Raw genomic sequence first — 22,443 nt, 5'->3', positions numbered from 1 at the left:
AACTTGGGCAACATAGTAAGATCCCATCTCTACAAGAAATAACAGTAAAATTAGCAGGGCATGGTGGCATGCACCTGTACCCAGCTACTTGGAAGGCTGAGGCGGGAGGATCACTTGAGCCTAGGAGTTGGAGGTTGCAATGAGCTATGATCATGCCACCGCCACTCTAGCCTGGGCAACAGAGTGGACCCTGTCTCAAAAAAAAAACAACAACAACAACAAAACAAACAAATAAAAAAGGAGAATAAAAGAAAAGAAAGAAATTTTCAAACATACAAGGCACACAATTTTTACTTCTAGAAGATGCACTCCAGCATAACAAAAGAATAAACCAAAGAAGGGGGGAAAAAACAGAGAATTATACAACAGAGAAGTGCAACAGAGAGAAGTCCCCAAGTCACAGAAGTGCAGCTGGCCTAAAGGCAAAGAGTCTACTGAGGAGGACAAAGAACTCTGGGGTAGAGATAACAGGAGGAGATGAAAAAGAATTCACTATCTCATATTGACAAGCATATGCCAAGTCTGATAGAGCATGTACAGAAAATTAAGTATAGGTGCATATAAAACCATACAGTTCTAAAAATAATATTTTTTAAAACTGAACAAGAAAGAAAATAAAATTATAATGCACTGACGGGCCCTTTAGTTATCACACAGATATTGACTTCACTGAACTTTCAGAAGTTAACCATATTAGGAAGATGGAGTAAAGAAAGTGAGTAGGGTTATTTTAGGTCTAAATCTTCATCTACCAAAATAGAAAGCCAAAAGATATTATCTAAAATGGGATATAGTATCTGTTTGGAAATATGAAGGTAAACATAAGAAGAAACTGACAAAATAAATAATTATGGTTACTTCTTGAAGCAGGAGTGGAGTGTGCAGGAGGAACGAAGGAGACAGCTAAAAATATTTTATGTTTAGTTTTTCACTATTATTTGATGTTTTTATCTCTGCAAGTATTGCTTTGATAAAATTTAAAACTTTAGGGGAAAAGAATCCCTTACCAAAATAGCCCAAGTTTACATGAGATTACACTCACAGTCTATATTGTTTAATGCTGTTTTATTTAATGCTCATTTTTCCATTTAACAAACAATAAATTAGATTAGTCTTAGAGTAGCAGGTAGACTTGCTCTAACAGTTGACTCCCTTGGTACAGATGCCTCTAATGTAGAAGGTGGATAGAACACTGAGGAACAAAATGACCTAAAGAATTCCAAGTTGAAAAAAGATATATAAACTTGAGAAAGTCTTTTAAAAGTTAACTTTTTTTTTTTTAAAGACTAGTCAAGTGCAGTAGTGAGGAGGCGGGAAAGTAGTAGAACAAGGAGTTCAATCTGTAACTGACTGTGAACAATCAAGTGAGATAACTCACTACTTTCGGACCAGCCAAAAGTTAACTTCTTATAGTTAAGCATTATATTTCTATAAGCAAGATTTTAGTTTTGAAATTATCATAGCCTTCTAGGAGTCTTTACGAAGGGGTATAATCTCTGCTGGAAACCATAAGGCATATTATTAATGAATTTTTATCAACTTAATTAGTTTTCTGGGTGGTGTTTCTGTGGTTGCCTAACAAATGAAGTCTTCCACAGAAGAACTATATTTTATCCAAAAAATTAATCCAGGAAAATATGCAGAATAGTTAACCTATTTTCTAAATAAATGAACTCTAAAGTCAGATAATAAGTAAAATAAATTTCTAGAACTAAACCAATAAATTGTTTCAAAGACAAACTTTGCAAACAGGAAATCATAAAGGGAAAATAACTGCATAACAAGGTACTTCTCTCAGACAAGCACATTATCCTCATAACACTTTCTGTATCATTTTCAAAATTATGCTTATAGCTTTCTGGGCATGGGGAGAAAAGCATTTATTCACATTCCTTGTGGTAGTATTGTGAATTTTTTATAAATGTGGCTTAATATGCCTACTGCACTGGAACATGGTAAACTGCAAATGCTGACAACTTTGTGTAATAAACCTGTCTTCCATATGAAATTTTAAAGTAGCTCTTCTTTTTCAAGAATTTTGACAAGAATAAATTTGGCTCAACACAGGAGTAAGATGCTACTTCTACAGACCAAGCATCCTCATTTTTCTATTTTTCTAGTAGCTTTCTGAATCCCAATGGAAGAATTTTCTTAGGCTCTAGAAAAAATAAATGTAAACTAACGAACTGATTAACTATAAACATAACATGTAGTATATTATATATTATATATACTAATATATATAATTTATAGTATTATTTTTAGAAATTTAGACATTTAGATGGTTTTTCCATTTTTCACTAACGATCTTTGCTTATCTCCCAAGAGTTTTTAAAGGCAAGAAGTAGACTAACATCAACACCACCACAAATTTGGAGATACAGGAATACATAGTCCTTGACATTAGCCCAAAGGTTAAGCTATAATGCTAAATCTGACTCCCTAGAGTAAAATGGCCATTTGCAGCCACAGCTCTTATAGTATGGGGGGCACCTGGAAATAAACAGTTTGAAGGTTTCAGGGATCCCCAGAGAATCCCTCCATGGGACAACAGCTCTACTGTACCCATCAATCATGAGAATGAATGACTCCGTAAAGAACTCTGTGATCCAACTCAACAAGCATAAACTGAGTGTCGATTCCATGTGGCAAACTAGAGAAATCAGGCAGAATGATAATTTTCATTCCAAACACTTTTATCAGCTGAAGTGAAGATAATTCCCAGCATGAAAAGATTTTAGTCAACAAATAACAAAAGTGATCTCATGAAAGACAAAGAGCTTTGCTGAAGCCACCATGGTTGTCAGTGAAAAGACCAAAGGATAGAATTCAAAGTCATAAGTCAGGAAAGTTTACATTAAAACCACAAATAAAATATCTTTCCATGCTAGGTACCATAGCAGTAGCATAAGAGTCTATATCTCAAACACATGTATAAAGACCAATACTAAAACAATATACTGGGGCTTCAGCTGTCCCTGAAGTCTTATCCATCTTCTCCCCTGAGTCCTCTGAGACTAGAACAGGGTGGTTTGGAGCATGAGGATCCTCTTGAGTGGAATGAAGATGGGGGAACATGGCTGAGAGTAGTGTCGGTACCTGGAGCTCCCTCCGGTTTCCATAATGTGCCTTTTCCAATGATTCTGCTCTCTCTCTGGTCCTTAAATAGTAGAGGTGGGTGCATGTGTGCCTGTCTGTCCTTCCTCTTCTCAAAGACCCATTCTCTGCGAGGGACCAGACATCTATAAAATTCCAGATCCGTATAGCAAGGTGCCCTTTGGATGTTGCCCACTGGTGGCCCCAAAGACATCTCAAATTTCACAAGCTTGAACTCATTATCTTCCTGAAATCCAGCTTCTCTTTCTCTATCCCTGATTATGACTCATGGGTTGCCAAAAATAGAAACCTGGGGTGAAAAGCCTAAAAAGGGGAGTTCAGGATTTCTACAGTGAAGGAGGACATCCTCACCAGTAAGACAAAAGCCCCTAATCGCAGAAGGCCAAACCACTTGGCAGCTGATGGTGGCTCACGATGGCCTGCAACAAGGGCCCTAGGGCGTGGCCTGTAGCTCACTGAACTTGGGCTTAACTCCTCTATGAAAATAAATAAATAAATAAAAACCAAAACCTCCTCCATAAGTATTCCAGGAATTGGACTGGACTGTAACAGGGAAGGGAAAGTCATCCCTTGTTCTGCAACCTGAGGACACCCTACACCTTCTTCCACTGCCTTTTGTTTTGTTTTGTTTTGTGCAGTGTTTATTTGTCTCACTCAAGGCCAGGAAGCCTAACTATCTTATTTATGCCTCTAGCCTCTCTCTTTCCTTCTTTCCAACACATCTCTGATTTCTTTTGGGGGAATTTGGGGTTCCAGGGAAACTGGCTCCCCTCCCAGTTCTGAAAATAGAACACTTCAACTCAGGCAGGGCAACCGGCATATTCAAACATATTCTCCAAGCACAAACACAGCTTCGGAGGTGAGCACGTGACCACATCCCATCCAGTCGGAGCAAAGCCTAGGACGGCTGCCTGGAATGCTGGGGCAAAACCTACTTCCCGCGGCTTGCTGCGCTGGGCAGATCTGTGGCCTGGAACCGTTGTGCCAATTTTTGTTAACATAAGAGAAGCTATTCTAAGAGCAAGGCTGGACGTGGAGGCAAGCAGAAGCGAGAGAAGGGTAATTTTATGGAGCCAGACCAGGGATGCACCCCTGGAGTATATCTGAAGTTAACTCTCCTGCCAGAATTTGCGAACTGGACAGCAAATATATTTCAATGATTTGAGTCGATTCAAGTTAGTTGTTCTATTATTTCAAACTAAAGCATCCAAACTATTGTTCATGTTTTTTTCCTTTTAACTTCTGGAACATCTTGAGAGTGTCCAATATATTCTTGTGGATAAAGAAATAAAGGAAGAAAATTAAGAACGAAGGAAAGAGGAAGGAAAGAAGGGAAGGAGGGAGTGAGGGAAGAAGGAAAGAAGGAAGGAGAGATAAACAGAATTTACAAATCTACAAAGAGTAAAAATTGCAGAGAAATAAAAGTTTGTCTCTTAAAGAACAGATGTTAGCTCATATTAATTTTTAGCTTCCTACATTTGAGGAGACAAGCAGAAGTGAATGTGTTTTGATTTGTTTACAGAAAAGTCTGAGAAACAATAAAGAAAAAATAAATTAGATATTACCCATTCTTAATTTAGAGAAAAATTACCAATAAAGACCATGGCCTTGTATCTACTTTATATATTACTATTATTTTATATATATATTACTATTATTTACTTTTTATTTTTATTCTGTCTTGGTGTTGAAATCAGAAACTAACTTTGTAAAAGAAAGTCTGCATAATTGGCATAATAGGATCCCAGCAATGTCCAAAATGACCTGCACCACTGCAAAGACGCATTTGATGAGGATGACGACATAATAAAATCAACATTTCCACTTGTGTTAATGGGTAAAAAAATGGACCTTTGTGTAAAATGAGACAAAAAATGAGACAACATGACCATATTTCTAATTAAATACATAACTGATCAAATAAACACAGATTTAAGTATAGAAATCAGGTACATGTGATGCTAATTTTGAATATATTTAAATTGAAATCAGGAGCCCTTTCATAGGATAAATTGGATTGCTGGAATTCACTTCTAAGACTGGCCGTTTTACACAAGCACTCAATGCTAGGATTTGAGGATCACCTGCAAAGCCTTCAGCTCAGAAATGTCTCTTCTCTGTCCCATGAAACTATAAATCAACCACATCCTTCCTAAGAATTAAGGGACTAGTATTGCTCCTCCTGAATGCAAAGCATCTCAAAAAGAGTAGTACAAAAATTGTCATTGTGTAAGAATTATTAATACCTTCCTGGAAACTAGTTTGTTTGAGGGTTTCTGCCCTCACAAAGGGGAAGACACTACAGCAAAAGCCTTAGATGGGGCTTCACACCACACCAAGCCAAGTGCCACACTCAGGAGGAGGTGAGATTTGGGAACACGGAGCTTCCTGTGTGAGCACAGACCCAGGTGACAGGCTGGTGGGGCTCTCGGTGAAGGACGAGAGGACAAAGGCTGCTGGTCACTGCAGAATGGGCTGGTCTGAAGGTAGTGAGTTATCTCAATTGATCACAGTCAGTTACAGATCAAACTCCTTGTTCTACTCTTCCCCTCCCCCACTACTGCCCTTGACTAGTTTAAAAAAATAAAAATAAAATAAAAAATAAATAAACTAATAAAAAAAAAAACAGGCTGCAGAATGAAGATAAGGACACCCTCAGTCTAAGCAGGGAGGGGACAGAAAGGGAGAGGATCAGACAGAAATGTCACATGCTGAATTAGCCGTTTTCATCACTGATGTCCAAGGTTGCCTTGGTGGCCAAGAGAAGCATCCCCCCTCGAGCCCACCCTGCAAGACCTGCCTCAGGCCCTGGCCCTGCCAGTTGTGCTAAGAGGACATAGTGGAAACACAACCAGATAAATACAGAATCAAGGCAGACAGATTCAGGCCCAAACAGGAGACCCATGTCAATGACTGCTAATGATCCTTCTTGCACCTTTTCCTACACATCTTCCCTTGGTACTTCTCCTCCAGGTTACTTTCCTTCTGCAACTTATGAAAATCCTTACACTCAGAAATCACCACCCATCACAAACTTCATGAAATATTTTAAATTAAAGATATATGCTGCATGCTAAACTCCCAATTATGCATCAGTTTATTATAGCATTGCTACTATTTTTGCCTTAAATTGTAAGCACCGTGAAACTGTAGACAGTCTCTATGGAATGGGATTTACACAGTGTCCGCATGGCCACACAGGAACTCACTGGCATTTTGTTAGTGTTTTATATACATAATTTTCATTAATATAAGGCATATGACTTTTCACTGTAGACTGTCCTTTTTTCATAAACTAAATTTGAGAATCTGAATAGCATATCTGGGATAAAATTATATGATATCTTTAGTACACGTTTCCCATGCTTTCTGGATTCTGTAAGAAAAGATAAAATTCTAGTCCAATTAAACAAGGTAAATCTTTGAGGCTTAGACATTGGGATAAATGACTCTATGAGATTGACCGACCCTAATTCCAGCCTATCGAGGGTGTAAAAACTGAAGACTACAGAAAAGACAGGACTTGCTCAAAATCACAGCCCATTTTAAGAGCTATCTGTGGATAGATCCGGAAACTCCTCAGTGTCATTACAAAGCACTGGAATTTGCTGAGGGGGCAGAGGCTGTGGAGTCAGAGCAGCAGAGGTCAAACCTGGGCTCTGCCAATTACTCACCGGGTACCCTGGGACAGGCTGGTGAACTTCTCTATGCCTCAACTAGCTCATCTGTGAAGTGGGGCTACATATGGCACTTACACCATTGAGTTGTCATGAGGATGAAATGTTTCTAGACCCCGGGAAGTGTGTAGATGACTAATGTATTAATAAACATATGTTCTTTGGTATCACCATTTCTGTATCATTGGTACTTTTATTACAATTTTTATAATTATCATCATTATTATCTCTATTTCATGAAGGTTTTGAGAACTTTTGTGAGTGGGCCTGGATGGGAGTCAATGCAAAATTGGACAGCTTCCCCTGGAGGATGAGGAGGTGCATGCAGTAATCCCAGAAGCCTGGGTCTTCCTTAGAAATCGCTCTCCTGGCCTGGCCCGCTGTAGCAAATCCATTCTGACCACTCAAGTGCAAGTCAGGCCCGAAATACCATTTTCTACCCCATCCCCCACCACCCAGGGGACATGTCCATTCATGTCACTCACATTGCTCTGATCACACACCTTTCCGTGGCACCAACCTTCAAGACGCAAGCACGGTTCCCCTTCATATAAATTACATGGCATATTTCAACACACCCACCCCAAAGTTGAGTGCTGAAATCCAAATCTCTGGGACAAAGGTCCAAGAATTTGCCCACCAGGGTGTACTGACAAACACACAAGTTTCAGGTGCACTTGTGATTTATTTATTTGGGCCCTTGTCTCATTCTATCCACTTGGCTGTACGTTGCATCACCCACTACACCTACTTTGATTCCTTTCTCCACGATTCCATGCACACAGTAGGTTTTCCACGATTACCCATGCAGTAAATGTTTGCTAACAAGCAGAAGCCACCTGTGACTCCATCCTGCTAGACGGGAGGAGTGAGGTGTGACGAGCCATCGTTGCTGCAAAATCGGACCCAGCATCTGATACTCCAAACAGCTCCAACAAGCGTCCTAATGGGATGCAGTGGGTTGTACAGTTAAATAACTCCACTCCAGAAAAAGAAAGTGGCAGCAATAGAGAAGAACACACAAAGACCCAGCTGCCCGAAACATGAATAGCCTGGCAAAGCAATCCCGTCAGGACACACGGAGAATACAGATCAGAGGGAAGTGGGGAATCTGAGATGAGCGAGGGTCTCAATGGTACTCGCCGTAACCCGTTTTCAACTCCCCCTCTCCTTTGCCTCCCCCCCACCTCTTCCCTCCCCAAACCCAAAGTTATAAGCGCTGTTAGGAAAAAAGAACTACCACTGTGTGAATACAGAGGGTCCCGTGCGCTGGCCCTGCAGCTGGGCCTGGGCTACATTGTGCTCATTATTCCTGGGAGGCGTGAGCCCCAGAGAGCTCCTTCTGCAGCTGGCATCTTGTGAGCTACGTTACTCGCAAGAATTGGAGAGGAAACACTGGACTTTGTTCTTGAAGATGATCAGAAAAAAACTGGAGGTGGTCTTGGGATTTTAAACAAAAATATCAAGGTTTAAAATTCTAACATTTTAAATAAAAGAATATGACTCTGAACACAACCATGACATTGTCCTTTAGAATTAAGGCATGTAACTCCAGTACATTTACAGTTAAAATTTAAATGTGTAAAGATGATAGTATACAATTTGGAGAATTACACGTTGCAAGTTTACTTCCTTCACATACAATGATATTGCTGGAAGGGACCTCAAGAGGTATTGGCCCAGATCCCTGACTCCAGGGCTGTGATTATCTACGCCTGCAATTCCCTCTTCACCATTCCTGGCGAAGGAGAGTTCATAAATTTTTTACAGCCCGTTGGAATGTGTTTTTCACCTTGAATGCAGAAGTTCTTCCTTGTGTGCAACTGAAATCATTGCTGCCTTCCCCCTGTCTAGCTCGCCACACCCACCGATGCCAGTGAGACCCTCACTCTCTTTGGCGTGCGCTTCTGAATTCCTACTATTTTTTTCCACATCCTTTTAGAAGTAAAATAAATGAACACAACCTAAAGCAGTACACAGAAAAAACTGGTCCATGAAACATGAACCCTATACTCCTTTTCAAAAAAAAAGAGATGGTTTTTATTCTAGCAAACATTTTTTTGTCTCTCTCATACACACACACATATATTTCTTTCATATCTGGATCAGACTGTTAGATTTCTAGGTCTCTTTATTCTGCAACTCTGGGGTTTTTCTTTCCATTTTAAACAACCTCTGTAGACTTTATCATGCTAAACTCTCTTCCTTACACTGGTCCCTACTGACTTCATCTTGCTTTGAGGCACCATCTTCCCTAATCGGAACAGAATTTAAAATTACATTAGTTAATCTTCTAAAGAATGTATAAAGAATTTGATCTCACATCACTTTCAAATTTAATGAGTATTTTTTGTAATTCCTTTATATCATCAATTCACCAAAAGCATTAAATACAACGGGCTTAAGGCCGGCTCTGTTGATTTACTCTCTCCAGTTACAGCTGAGCCACCTGCAACTGCTCCAGGAAGTTGAGCTTATCAGTCACCATTTCAGGTCACTTTTCTAAATGGATTCCTTCAGCTCCCCTGCCTAATCCCACTGACGGTTCCCCATCGTCATTAGAACAAACTCTAAACTCCCTGTCATGACCACAGGGCTCTTCCCCGCCCAACGCCACCACTCCCCACCACTTCCTCACCTTCTCAGGTACACTGGCCCATCCTCTCCAGCCCAAAACATACCAAGACCACCTCAGAGAACTAGCACACCCTGTCCTTTCTGCCTGAAACGTTCTCCCACAGGTTCTTCACAGACTGGCTTTCTCACCCATCAATGCTTGTTTATCTGCATTTTTCTCCTCCACGTCCCCCCAGTAGCAGTAAAGTTCCATAAATATTCTGGTGGGCCCTGTGACCCAGTGCCCTGCAGACAGCGAGTACCCAGTAAGTATGTGTGTAATGAATGACTGTGTGTGAGGCTTTGTGCTGCCACCAGCGCCCCAGATTGCTGTAGGCTCCGGACTGACCACAGCTATGCAAGGCCTGCTTCCCTAACCCTGAGCAATGAGGAAGGGAGTGTCCCCAGAAAGCAATAAGGAAAGCGATAAGAAAGGGCGTGGATCTACAAAGTTATAAAACAAATCCATACACAAACATGCATTTCCCTTGCCCCTTGTTTTATTTTCACTACTTGAAACAAATACCTGATGACAAAATATGCATAAAACATATTTTCGTTGTGACCTCTAAACTGATGACTATAGTCATCAGCTCAAGCAACAAAGAACATCATGTGAGGAACAATCCAACATCTTACCAAAATTATACCTTTCATTTCTAGTTTTGTTTCCAAGTCGGCATTCCAGTTTGCATAAATGAAAAACGCTTTTTTATGGATTCTAAAGCATTAGTACAAACTTTGAGAGCTGAAGCGAAGCAAAAACGCAAAATTACCCCCAAAGGACTCAGCGAGTACAACTGTTGGAAAACTTGTTTTTTGTTTTTTTTTCATTCTCTAAGGTATGTTTTATGCAGATTGAAAGTACAAAGGGAGGGATTATCATTAAAGATAAAACTTTCCTTGTGATACCTAAAGCTCCATGGAGCTACAGAAAATACAAAGAGAATGCTATTTTATTCATATATACTAAAACCTATGTCTTTAATGTGTGCCCCCAAATGATAATGAATGCTGCATCGTTAAGGAAAATAAAACAGGATATGAATTCGGACTGCTATCACTCAGTGAGTTTGTTTTGTTAGTCATTTTATATTTTCATCCTTAAAAATGGTTACCATCGTAAAACACAGGTCTCAAGGCCACGCATCCTTTAGCCTGGCCCAGCACGAGAACCCCTGCTGGCCACGTGCCCCTTACCTTGCAGCCACCGTGGGTCCTCGCCTTCATCAGCGGGGTGGTGCTGCAGAGCTCGATGGCCTCCGGCTCATGGAAGATGACGGCTGGGAGAGGTTCCTTTTTCAGTGTTAGGACATTTAATTTAGACTTCAGCATGGTCTGAAAGTGCTGAAAAGCAAAAAAAAAAAAAAGTCAAATGCAGTTAAATCTTTGGCACTTATATATGGTGCAATTATACATCAAACCCAGTAGCAAAATCTTTGTTTTATTCACTCTGTTTTAGTAGGGGAGGCCAAGAGGTATTTAGTGAAATGGAGGGTGGGGGTGCACCTGTTGGTTAGGGTGCTACTAAATGAAACTGTGGGAGACAGTCAATCCCTAAACAGGGACCGTGAAAATATGGGTTAGTGGTAAAGTCAGCTCACCCAGGACCTAGGTTCTAAGCAGCTTTTCCAAGGTGCTATCACAGATGAAATCATGACAATGTAATCTAAGCGGATTCAGCCACACAAGCAGAGATGTTTGGAAGAGAATGTTACAGGAGGTATTTTGGGAAAACATATTGTGGAAGGAGTAGAACAGATGAAAAAGAATTCTGTTCTCTGCATTTCCTCAGCTCTACCCTGCACTGGCTGTAGAACCTGGGGAAATTCACTATTTCTCCATGGACCATTTTTATCTGCTGTCTTGGGCCAGGACCCTAGGTAAATATCCTTTCTACATGAAACTCCTGTTGGCACCAATTTTGAAAGATGCTCAGAATCCAACCGTATTTAATCACTGTTTTCTATACCACCCAGTCCAAGATTTCCTCTTTGCTTGGTGTATTATAACAATATCCAAACTCGTCCTATCACTTCCAGCCTTGTCTCCATACAGAGTATTTTCACACAGCAGCTGGAGAGATCCTTCTAAAATCTAATCGTTCCATGACACATCGCTGCTTAAACTCTCCAACTCTTCCCATCTCCTCATAGAAAACAACCTGACCTTGGCCTTTGAGGCCATTCGTGCCTCTCTGATTTCATCCCCTACCCGTCACCCTCTCACTTAGGGATCCGCCACAGTAGCCTCCTGACTCTTCTGAGAATAAGCCAAAGATGCACGTGCCTGGGGGCCTCTGCCCTGGGGGTCTGCAAGCCTTGCTTCTTTGCCATCTCGAGGACCCTGATCAAATGTCACTTCATGAGACAGTCCTGTCTCATCGATATCTAAAACAGCACACACACACACACACACAGACACACACACATGCACAGACACACACCTGGCTTCCTGGGCGTGCAACCTGTGTAATCACACAAGGCCCCACACTCAGGAGAGCCCCACACTCGGAAGGGCTCCACGGTTGGTTGAAAGCCTTTGGTTTCATGTCCCCATCTTGAAATTCTTAATAATTTTATCCTTGAACCTGTGTTTTGTAAGTAAAGTCTGACGGGACAATGGAGCACATGTAAGAGTAGAGGAGATACGCACAGTATGTGCATCTCGCATCCTCGCCACCCATTTTCACAGAGCCTTAGTGATGCCCATGAGCACAGACCCATGACACGTAGGAACTCAGCAACAGTCAAAGTGAGGACAAGGGAAGGAAGTTAGGCCTAAGACTCAGCAAGCAGGGGCACGCACAGACCCAAGAGGCCACACTTTGGAATCAGGACGTGCTTCAAATGCAGAAAGAAGCCAGTTGTGTTCTAGGAAACATGGATGACTGAGGAATCCTATCAGACCCTTTCCCACTTGTATTATTTGCCTATATTAGACAACCACTTAGGCTGAAAACGATGACCTAGAAGGAAAGGGAAAGGTCAGGGAACCACAGCTCCTTCCCCTTCAGCCCCTCCTCACTCACCAGCAAGCCCAACGAGAGGTGCTGGGAGAACGCGCGTGTATCAAGAAGTGAAAGAATAACAGGTAAGCTCGTTTTGTGCAGTGCTTTCACTGTTCCCATAAAAACAAAATACAGTATGAGCTAGAAAATGCAAACTGTGTAATTTCAATGATTCTGTTCTTACATTTGCATTTAAAGTGAGCACTGCACAATATAAATACCAGCTCATAATCTAAATTTTTGATTTTTCTTTCCTTAGAACAGCATTAAATAGCAAATAATAATAATTTTAAAAACACCATGACTTTTCCAGGAAGAGATTCAAGAAGAAAAAGGAAAAGGCTTTAAGTTTTAATACTTTTAATGGCATTTTTTTCCTGCTTTTCAAACAGGGAACACAGCATTTTCACTTTGCACCGGGCCCCACCAGTTGTGTAGCCAGCTCTGCACACACATACTCATCACTGTCTAGTCCCTTCCTCTGCTTTATTATTCGTATCGCTTATCCCTACTTACCACCACTATAAAATAACACAGTTATTTTTTTGTTTATCTTATTGTCTCCCACTAGAATATAAGTGCCATAGGAGTAGAAACCATTTTATTCAATGAAGCATCCCGAGGGCCTAAAACGGTTTCTGGCGCATCACAGAGGTCTGATGAATATTTGTGGAAGGTAATGAAGTTAGTAACGAAAGAAAAATACAAACTACAAATATAAAAATAATCATCTCTGAATCAGGGTTCACAGACTAAACCTGCTCGCTACCTCATCCAAGTGGACCCTACTAGACCCGCAATGGTTTATGAAACCAACATAGGACTAAAAGATGTGAACAATAATACACATACACAAGTACATTCACATAAGTATAAATCGCCAAAAACAATGCTTAAAAAAATCTATACAGTTTAGTATAAAGGCCATAGAGGTTTTAGAATTTGTAGGAGGACAAAGCCTGTGTTTTGCAAATCCACAAAGTGTCTATTAGAACTCCAGCAGGTCACTCTGGCGGTCAGTTTGTGTGTCCACTTGGCTAGTACACCATGCGCAGTTATTCAGCCAAACACTAATCTATGGGTTGCTGTAAAAGTATTTTGTAGATGTGATTAAAGTCCATAATCAGTTGATTTGAGGTAAGAGGGATTATCCTAGATAATTTGGGTGAGCTTGATCCAATTAGTTGGAAGACCTTACTTAAGGGGTGAGTTCAGGCTTCCCTGAAGAAGAAGATTTTCCTCCTGTGGATGTCAGCTTCAGCCCAGGACTAAGAGCTCTAGCCCATGACTAAGAGCTCTAGCCCATCCTTTCTGACTGCCTGCCTTATGGTTTCGGACTTTCCTAGTCAGCCCCCACAACTGCATAAGCCAATTCCTTAAATAAATCTTTGATTATAGATGTCCTATTAGTTCTGTCTCTCTGGTTGAACCTCCACTGATACAGCCACCTTTTAGAATACAAAATTGCCAGCTCTGAGGTCAACTTTTTTTTTCTTTTTTTTAATGGGAGGGGAAACTTGATCTTACATTTTCCAGAGAGCATTGATTTGTGTTTAAAAAGAAAAGAAAAGTAACGGTAAGCCTTCATATTAATCTGGAAGTGTCTGTCTTTGCTCCTAATTAATTCCAGTCGGATGGAGGGTGTGGGGTTTGCAACTGCCAAGCGGGGAGAGCGGATCACTGAGAGCAAGACCCGAAGTTGTTTTTCCTCCATGGGAAAGAAACGAGGGCAGATGGAGGAGGAGGATAAAGGGGACAAGAGCTCAGAAGCCAACGTACAAGCAGGTGGTGGCATCTCCCCCGCCTGCCATCCTGTTCAGGCTCTATGAGAGGTACATGAAAGCACAGATCAACGCAATCTGACCTCTGCCACACAGCAAGTTCCTAAATATGGCACTAGAAGTGGAACCTCCTCTCTGGAGGGTGGAACAACCGCACTGCCCGGAAAGTCTAAGACTGCCCTCCTGTCCCTGCTGTAGAACCAGATGCCACAGCTATTGATTCAGTCACTCAGCATACCCGGAGGCTGAAAGTCGGTCACTGGTACACATACTGCCTCCTTGATTGCTTGGCTGGGGAGCCAAGTTAAAGAAATAGATAAACAGAAAAAAAAACCCAAAATGCCTAAATTGGGGATAGGAAGATACCAAAGTTCAAATTCCAACTTCCACACACTGTGTTGTGCAACCTGAGCTTCCCGACGCTTCGCCAGCCAGACGGGCACATGCCACGTACCCCACCCCACCCCAGATCCATTCCATACACCTGCCCTGAACATCCACGTTGAGCCAAGGACTGTGGTGAGGACAGCTGGAACAGAAATAAAACATCAGTGTCTGCGTGAAAGGGTTTCTCACAGCTGGTGGAGACTGAGAAGTCAAATGGTAACTACATATCGGTGTGAGCAGTTCTTTAGGAGAGCCAGAGACAGGCTAAGACAACATGTGAAGTGAAATAGAGAAAATGATTCCTTTAAAAGACATTCCTTTTCTTTTGATGGTTTTGTCCCCTTTGCCCACTTTGAAAGTATAAAGATAAAAGAGGGAAATAAAATGTGGATTACCTGATGCATTATTGAATCTAAAAGACTACATATGACTACATATTTTTTATGACAAATTAACACTTTATGTCACTCTGAGTTGTTCCTGGAAATTTTTGGTGGTAAAAATGTGATAGTTATGGCTGCTTCTGATGAGAACACTCTTCTGCCTCCTTCCTTGGGGAAACTTCTACACTACGATATACTGCTTTGTGGAATGAGGCTGTCGGTCACAATTCCCTGCCCTCTGACAGTGTGACACAAAGAATTTGTGACACAGGCTGATCATCTGAGTGCCTTATGTCCCTGCCCAAAAGCAATGGGTCAGAAGAAAAAGGCTCTTCTGGCCAAACGGACTCTTCTAGAGATCAACATACGGGGTTCCAAGACTAGGGTGATGTGAGTCCAGTGCTCTGACCTTTCCCAGGAGGGTCAGCCTGAGAATGGGACCACACCGAGACCAGGACAGCTGGAAATGGACAGACCCAGCCCTGACGGTGTCAAGCCCTTGTACCCAGCCATGTGGGACTCATATCCACCCACGGACGCACCTGGACTATGAACCAATGCATTGCCTTTCACGCCTAAGCAAGCTTGAGTTAGGTGTCAGATCCTTGCAACTAAGAGAGTCGTACAATACAAATTGCTTTGAAAGGAAAAGTCATCCATGAAAATAAAATGGAGCCATTAACAAAAATTTTAAAAGGACTTCATCAATTTTGAATTGCAGAAATGCAGAGTAACATTATCTTTTTTTTAAAAAAAAGTGAATACTGCACTTAAATAGACTGAACCTTAATGGTAAAGTATCAATTAATAATCTAAAGTAGGCATTATAGTCCCCAGGTTATTCATATCTAAGATAAAGCCCTCTGAGCTATTGCCAAAGTGAGGTGAATTACAAGTTTCAAGAGGCAGCCAAATAGTGGAGCTGCAGTGACATCCAGCTCTGGTGGCCAGTGCTCTTGCTAGATAACAAAGACCCAGATGTCAGAGCTGTGTGGCCTTGTCCTTCCCGGGCTTCAGTTTTCTCATCTGTCAACCTTAAAATGCTATGTTAGCCGTGTCATAAACATCACTTGTACTTTACACGGACAACAAGTGCGATGAAGATAATGCAACTTAGCATAATCCAGTAGCATTATTAAAAAAGCAACAAAAGAGGAATCAAACAGAGGAGCATGGAAAAGCTACAGCTCCCAAATCAAAGATGCACAGAGTTGCATAAAGAAAATGTGTTATTCATTCTTAAATCAGGGAAGTGAATAGTGTTATAGAAAATTAGGGCACTGCCCTGGACAAATTAAACAAAGCTCGGCTTTCTGCTTGTGGTGCTTTATGTGTGATCTCAAAATAGAGCCTCTAAATCAAGCCCTATTATGTGGATGGGGTAATCGCCATGCCCTGTATAATTTTACAGTTGGCGTTGCTTCCTACTCCTATTCAGACATTAATCTCTGACAGTTTAGCAAGCTGCGATTTACATATTTTACCAATTCAAATTGGGTGTATCTCACCTTTGCATTGATTTTCTATCCAAAATATAAAGCATCTTTGGAAGGCAAATCTTGCTTCTTCTTTTAATAAGATAACTGGAATACTATCCTCACTCAAATTAGAGGGAAGGCGTTAAGATTTTAATCTTTGGTACATCCTTGCATTTTGAAGGCTGAGTATAATGGTCAGTTTTAACTTGCAAATTACTGATTCAGTAATGCTCTAATCAAACTTCAAAAATATTGCAAATGTTCTTCTTAACAGAACCACAAGGAACAAGTGGGTGAATCAGAATAATGGAAAATTTCAGTACTCCAAATAAATGTTAATTTGTACAAGTGCATAAAAATCAGTAGAGCTTAGACAGTCTATTCGTAATCACGTTTCATTTTATTACTTTAGGGTTACATAAGAATTAAAGGAATTCACCTGTGGTTTTTTGATATTTTATACCATTTATTTTAAATAACGTATATTCACACCCCAACTACAATAAAATAAAAAACAATGACAACACTCTTTTGTGGCCTTTAATAACATACATATTTTACTTATCATTTCATTTTTTAATGTAAATTCTCAGATTTCTGCTTTTAAATATTTGTTCTAGTATTTCCACAAAAATAACATAAAAGCAAAAAAATATTTTCTATTGAATAAACAGGAAATAATTTGCATGTAATTAGGTGTAGTTATATGAATCAAAAAAGAAAATTTTAATTAAATTCAGCATTTATTTAAATGTTTTTAATGCAAAGAGCTTGCCTACTTGTTTTTTTTTTTTTAACATAAAAAAGGTTGGGTAATCTCCCAAAATCTAGCAATCATACAAAAAATTAAACTACTTGATTTCCAGAATTAATGTATTTATTCAGTTAATGTCAATCTAGTATTTAAAAAAAAAAAAAGACCTATACCAATTTGGCATTTACCTCCTTGCTACAAATTATTCTAGTAACTGTTTTATTCAAAATAGTTCCAGCTTAATTTTAAAGGCCTAATCCTGACACTCATAAATTTAAAAGGCTGTCTATATCTATTAAAGAGATGGCTATTGCTAAACTAACTGAAAATGCTTCATGTTCACACAGCCGTATTTATTCATACAGCTTTGATCATGGAAGCACTTTTTCTGAACATCACAGATTCTCTCAAGTGATCATGTGGGAGAGGCACAAAAATAACTCCATGCCCAAGGAGTACGCAAAAGCCCCCCAGGCTTGTGAAAGGCTCACTCTGTGTGTGTGTGTGTGTGTGTGTGTGTGTGTGTGTGTGTGTGTGTGTGTTCACTTTATTTTTGTTACTGATCTGAAATACACACACATATACACAGAGTATTTTCTGTCATCTCCTAAACTATTTTATATATATATAAACAGGTATTTTTCTATTTTTGTAATTGTGAGGAGTTTAATGTGCTGTGAAACATGAGTTGGAGGCTATCAGCCCAAAGGCATATTTCGCCTACAGGTGTGTTATATTTGATTCACAGACGGCTTTATGATTAAAATGTGAAGTAGGATGAGAAAACTGAGATATATACGTTTAAAATCTGTATTTCCCCTTCTTTTGAAAAAGCAGATTTGCAAAAGCAATATGCATTTCATCACAGCAACAATTAGCTGGGCCGGTTGGTAGTTGCAACTGCCCCTACTGACCTAGGGGCTTCCTCTGCAACTGACCTTGGTCTTCCCCTGTCCCCTGCCAGCTTTCTCGTCTATACGAAATACCAGTGGCTATTTTTATAGTCATTTTACATCTTACCAAATTCATTTCTATATATTACTTGCTGACCCTTATAGGCATTTGATTTTGCAATCCCTGATGTAAAATGACAAATGCTAGGAAAACAAAACAAAAATTTGACCTACTCATTAAAAAATTTTCAAGTACAGCTAAATTAAATCTTACCTATATTTAAATTATAAAAATTCAATTAAAAGAGTGTGAGTCAGTGAATAATAGAGAGAAGTAATAATATAAACAGCCCATCGTGTCTGTCTGTCATTCCACTCAATGAGTCGGGGCCAGGAATTAGCACTTAGGAACCTGCTCTTCTTTGAGTAAGTTATTCCCACATGCCCCTGGTGGTGTGAGTATCTTTTTGCACTAAATATAATTCAACTGCTAAAGATCAATATTGTTTACTCCCACTTCCAATCAAGATGCATTAACAGGAACCAGAGTGACCTTCCTACTTAAAACAGCCAAATAAACTTAAAAAAAAAATTATGAAACAACAGTTTGTGAGGCCCTGGGTACCAGGCAATGAAGGACAATGTTCCCACAGAGATAGAAACAAGTGAGGTTAGCAGTACGACTGCCCAGCTTGCTGCCTTGAAAGAGTTTGCAGGCCACAGAGCAAGGAGAAGAAATGCAAGCAGGGCCCAGCAGACTCCCTGAGCTAAGGGGACAGAGACGAAAACCCAGGGAGCCAAACAAGAGGAGAGAATTGCACAGAGAGAGAATTCTGTAAATCTTCAGAGGGTCCCCTTAAATATTCAGCTGAGCACTGATCAGCATGTGCAAGAAAGAAAACTAATCAAAGTTGGAAAAGAAAAAAAAAAGAAAAAAAACAGAAGAATTAGAGATTAGCGTGCTGGTGCTCACACAGGGCCAGTTACATTGTCCGCTCCCACCAACCAGCCTGGAAAACTCGTGTGTCACAGAGCAGTGGGTAGAGTATGCAAGAGGGTCTCGTCTCAGTAGTGGGGAATAATTAGGACTAGACTAAATGTCGCTCTAGTCCCACCTACAAATCTTAAAAGGAAGATTCAAAAGGATCAAATTGCTTCTAAGTAATTTAATGGAACCCAACAACAATAAAAGAAATGTTAAAGAATATTTTTAGGAATACAAAAATACCCAGCACCCAACAAGGTAAAATTCAAATTGTCTAACATCCAATCATAAATCACCAGACATGCAAAAAAGGCAAGAAAATAAAATGCATAATGAAGAAATAAACAAATTATTCAAAATCTATCCAGAATTGACACAGAAGTTATAATGAGCAGGCAATAAAAATAGAACTCTGTCCTGATTGGGGGCAGAGGTTCATGCCTGTAGTCCCAGCAATCTGGGAGTATCCCTTAAGCCCAGGAAGTTTGAGACCAGCCTGAGCAACATAGTGAGACCCCATCTCTACAAAAACATAAAATAAAAAATTAGCGGCACATGCCTGTAGTCCCAGCTACTTGGGAGGCTGAGCAGGAGGATTGCTTGAGCCCAGGAGTTTGGGGTTGCAGTGAACTGATGATGCCACTGCACTCCAACCTGGGCAACAGAGTGAGATTCTGTCTCAAAAAATAATAAAAAAATTAAAAGTAAAACTCTCTTTCATATATTCAAAACTTTATAAAACTGAAGTTTTAGTCAGTGCAATTAGGCAAGGAAATGAAATTAAAAGGCTCCAGAGTCTAAGCTTAATAGTATTTATACATGAACATGACCATGTCTCTTCTGCTGCTCAGGTTACTTAGTGTGGGGTGTCAGGTCAATCTAGTCTGGAATTGAGTTTGGTTTGGGTTTTACTGCTATAAATTTCTCAATCATTAGCTTCTCCTTAGGATGGAGTCTGGTTTGCTTAAAGGTAGTATTCCATTATTGCATCAGTATTTCTTCTCTACCCTCAGTTTTCAGACAGACTTCCCTGTATACTTGTGACTCCCAGAAGCTCTTTTCTCACTCTTGCTTTGTCCCCAAAGGCTGACTGCAATTGCTCGATACAGGTGCTTTTTCTAGCCTGGGGCTTGGGGTGATGGGGGCAGGTCCTGTGTCCTTCAGTCTTGTGAGTGCAGCTTTATCAGCGACCCCCACTTTGCCGCAGCTGTAGGGGACCTCTCATGGTCTTGATCCAGGCTGGCTTCCTGCCTCTCCCCACATGTAGAGGATATTTTTGACTTTTCCCCAACACAAGTTGTAACAGATCTTCACCTATGCCCTGAGAGCAATGAGATTTGCCGCCCTAGCCCCGCTGTGAAGTCTGTGTTCCTTAGGGGAGCAGGGTCCAGGTAGAGCTTTGTGCAGGGTGACCATGCCTCCCCTCCAGGACTGTGCCATCCACAGAGGCTTGCTCTGGTGTCCATTCTGGCTCTTGATCTTTCTCCTGAGCCACAGTGATAGTGTATTTAGAAAAGTCTATGAGTTGGTGTAACTCTCTTTGGGTACCCAGCTCCCAGGGATTCTACACTCTTACCCTATCCCACAATTGACCTTTAAAAATTTGTTAATACTTTTAGCTGAATTTTTCTTACCCTCTTGCATTGCAGGGCATGGTCCTCCTGTGATTCAACACAGGTAAGTCACAATCCATATGTAATCTCTTTTTTTAAGGCCCATTGTCTATATATTTCAGGCTAGGTGGATGTACTATGACCACAGCTCTTTGAGGAGTTCAAGTTATGATTCTGTAAATTATCTGTATTTTTCTTATTGGTAAAATGAAAGTGATGCTCTCTCCAGCTTTCTACATCATAGGCAGAAACCAGTAGTAAAATTTTTATTTGTAACCAGTCAAAAACTAACTGCATTGAGGAATGTTCTGTGTTTGGAAGATAGAAACAAATATTATGAAGTACATAATAGCACACAATCTATCATTTCCAAAGGTTCTTTCCCCAAAACCTTATCTCTTTCCAACCCAGATATTTATGTCTTCGTGATGCTGCCTGCTGTCTGGCTGTGGTGAGCTTTCTATCTCCCTTCTCCAACACCTCCTCCTACAGATAGATAAGCCCTACCCTCCATGACAAATAAATGTGGAAACATGAATCCTGCAACTCTCTGTGGGAGGAACTACTCAGAACCACAGAACATTGAGAATCGGGGCAATCTTCCAGATGACCTAGACCGACTTCCTCATTTCACAGATGAAGAAACTAAAGTCCGGAGACGCGAAGCAACGTGTCCAAGGTCACCCGGAGCTACAGGCTTCAAAGACAACACAGCCCAGAACCCAGACATCTGATGACTGGCTCAGTTCTGGAAGCAATGTGTCCTCCCAGATCACTTCTGCACGCTGTCTGCAGCTGACAAAGTAGCGGCTACATCATCCTTTAGAACTGCACAATGGATATTATTCTGTAGTAAATAGTACAAGGCACACAATGAAATGGGAGCCTTTATAATCAGAAAATCCTAAGTTCAATCATGAATCTGAATATTTGACTTTGGCCAAGTTGTATATGCTTTCTGAGCCTCATGGCCAATAATACAGGGCCAATAGTATCTTTCCTGGAAAACTGACAAAATGTCTGTCTGTGTGTGTATGTGTGTGTGTGTGTGTGTGAGAGAGAGAAAGAGAGAGAGAGAGAGAGAGACAGACAGAGGAAGCAGGCACACACAGCACACGCACCTGCGCATGAGTGTGAAATCTACACCTCTCATCAAGTGCCTGGCACTTTACAAAGATGACCTTATTTACCTGCCAATAATACACTTTACAAAGCAGGGCAGATTCCTTCTGAGACATTCTGATGTCAAAGCCCAGATTCTCTGACATCCTGCAATATTTCCCACCATGTTAAGTACCTAGAAGAGTCACTGACACATGTACACACATGCCAAGATTTTTTTGTTCTTTTTCCTCCCTGTTCTCTGTCATTTAAATAGATAACCATTTAAAAATGTCTGGTAGCACATATACAAAAGTATTCACAGTAGTATTAACAGTAGCTATTTCCAGGTTGTGAAATTGCATGTAATTCTCTCCTTTGCTCTCTTTCTTTTTGCTAATTTGTATTTTCTACAATTTATAAAACCAATGCACTTTCATTTTGTGGAAAATTTAACATAAATTATGTATAATTAAACAGTAGAAGAGGCACAGCTCCGGGAGCTGCCCTTCCGTGCCATCCTCCGGCACATGTGTGGCAGGGCTCGGGGAAGCGCAGGCAGGCTGTGGAAAGCTGATGAAGCCAGTGCACAGCCACAAACAGCCCTGAGTGCTCATCTTCCCCCAGAGCAATAAATGAGGGCACGGA

At 40.6% G+C, this 22,443-nt stretch overlaps 1 protein-coding gene across 3 annotated transcripts in view; it reads right to left on the bottom strand.

Annotated features, from left to right (window-relative positions):
- Positions 1 to 22,443, bottom strand: part of PID1 (phosphotyrosine interaction domain containing 1) — a 223,991-nt gene that overhangs the window by 101,965 nt on the left and 99,583 nt on the right. For all 3 annotated transcript variants that reach the window (XM_045558956.1, XM_045558955.1, XM_045558957.1), the window contains exon 2: positions 10,611 to 10,757. In XM_045558956.1, coding sequence (XP_045414912.1) covers positions 10,611 to 10,745 — 135 coding nt within the window. In that variant the 5' untranslated portion in view covers positions 10,746 to 10,757. The remainder of the gene's footprint in view (positions 1 to 10,610; positions 10,758 to 22,443) is intronic.

This window comes from Lemur catta, chromosome 8, assembly GCF_020740605.2.
Source record: "Lemur catta isolate mLemCat1 chromosome 8, mLemCat1.pri, whole genome shotgun sequence".
NCBI classification, from domain to species: Eukaryota; Metazoa; Chordata; class Mammalia; order Primates; family Lemuridae; genus Lemur; species Lemur catta.
This window is presented reverse-complemented; position numbering and strand designations above follow the sequence as displayed.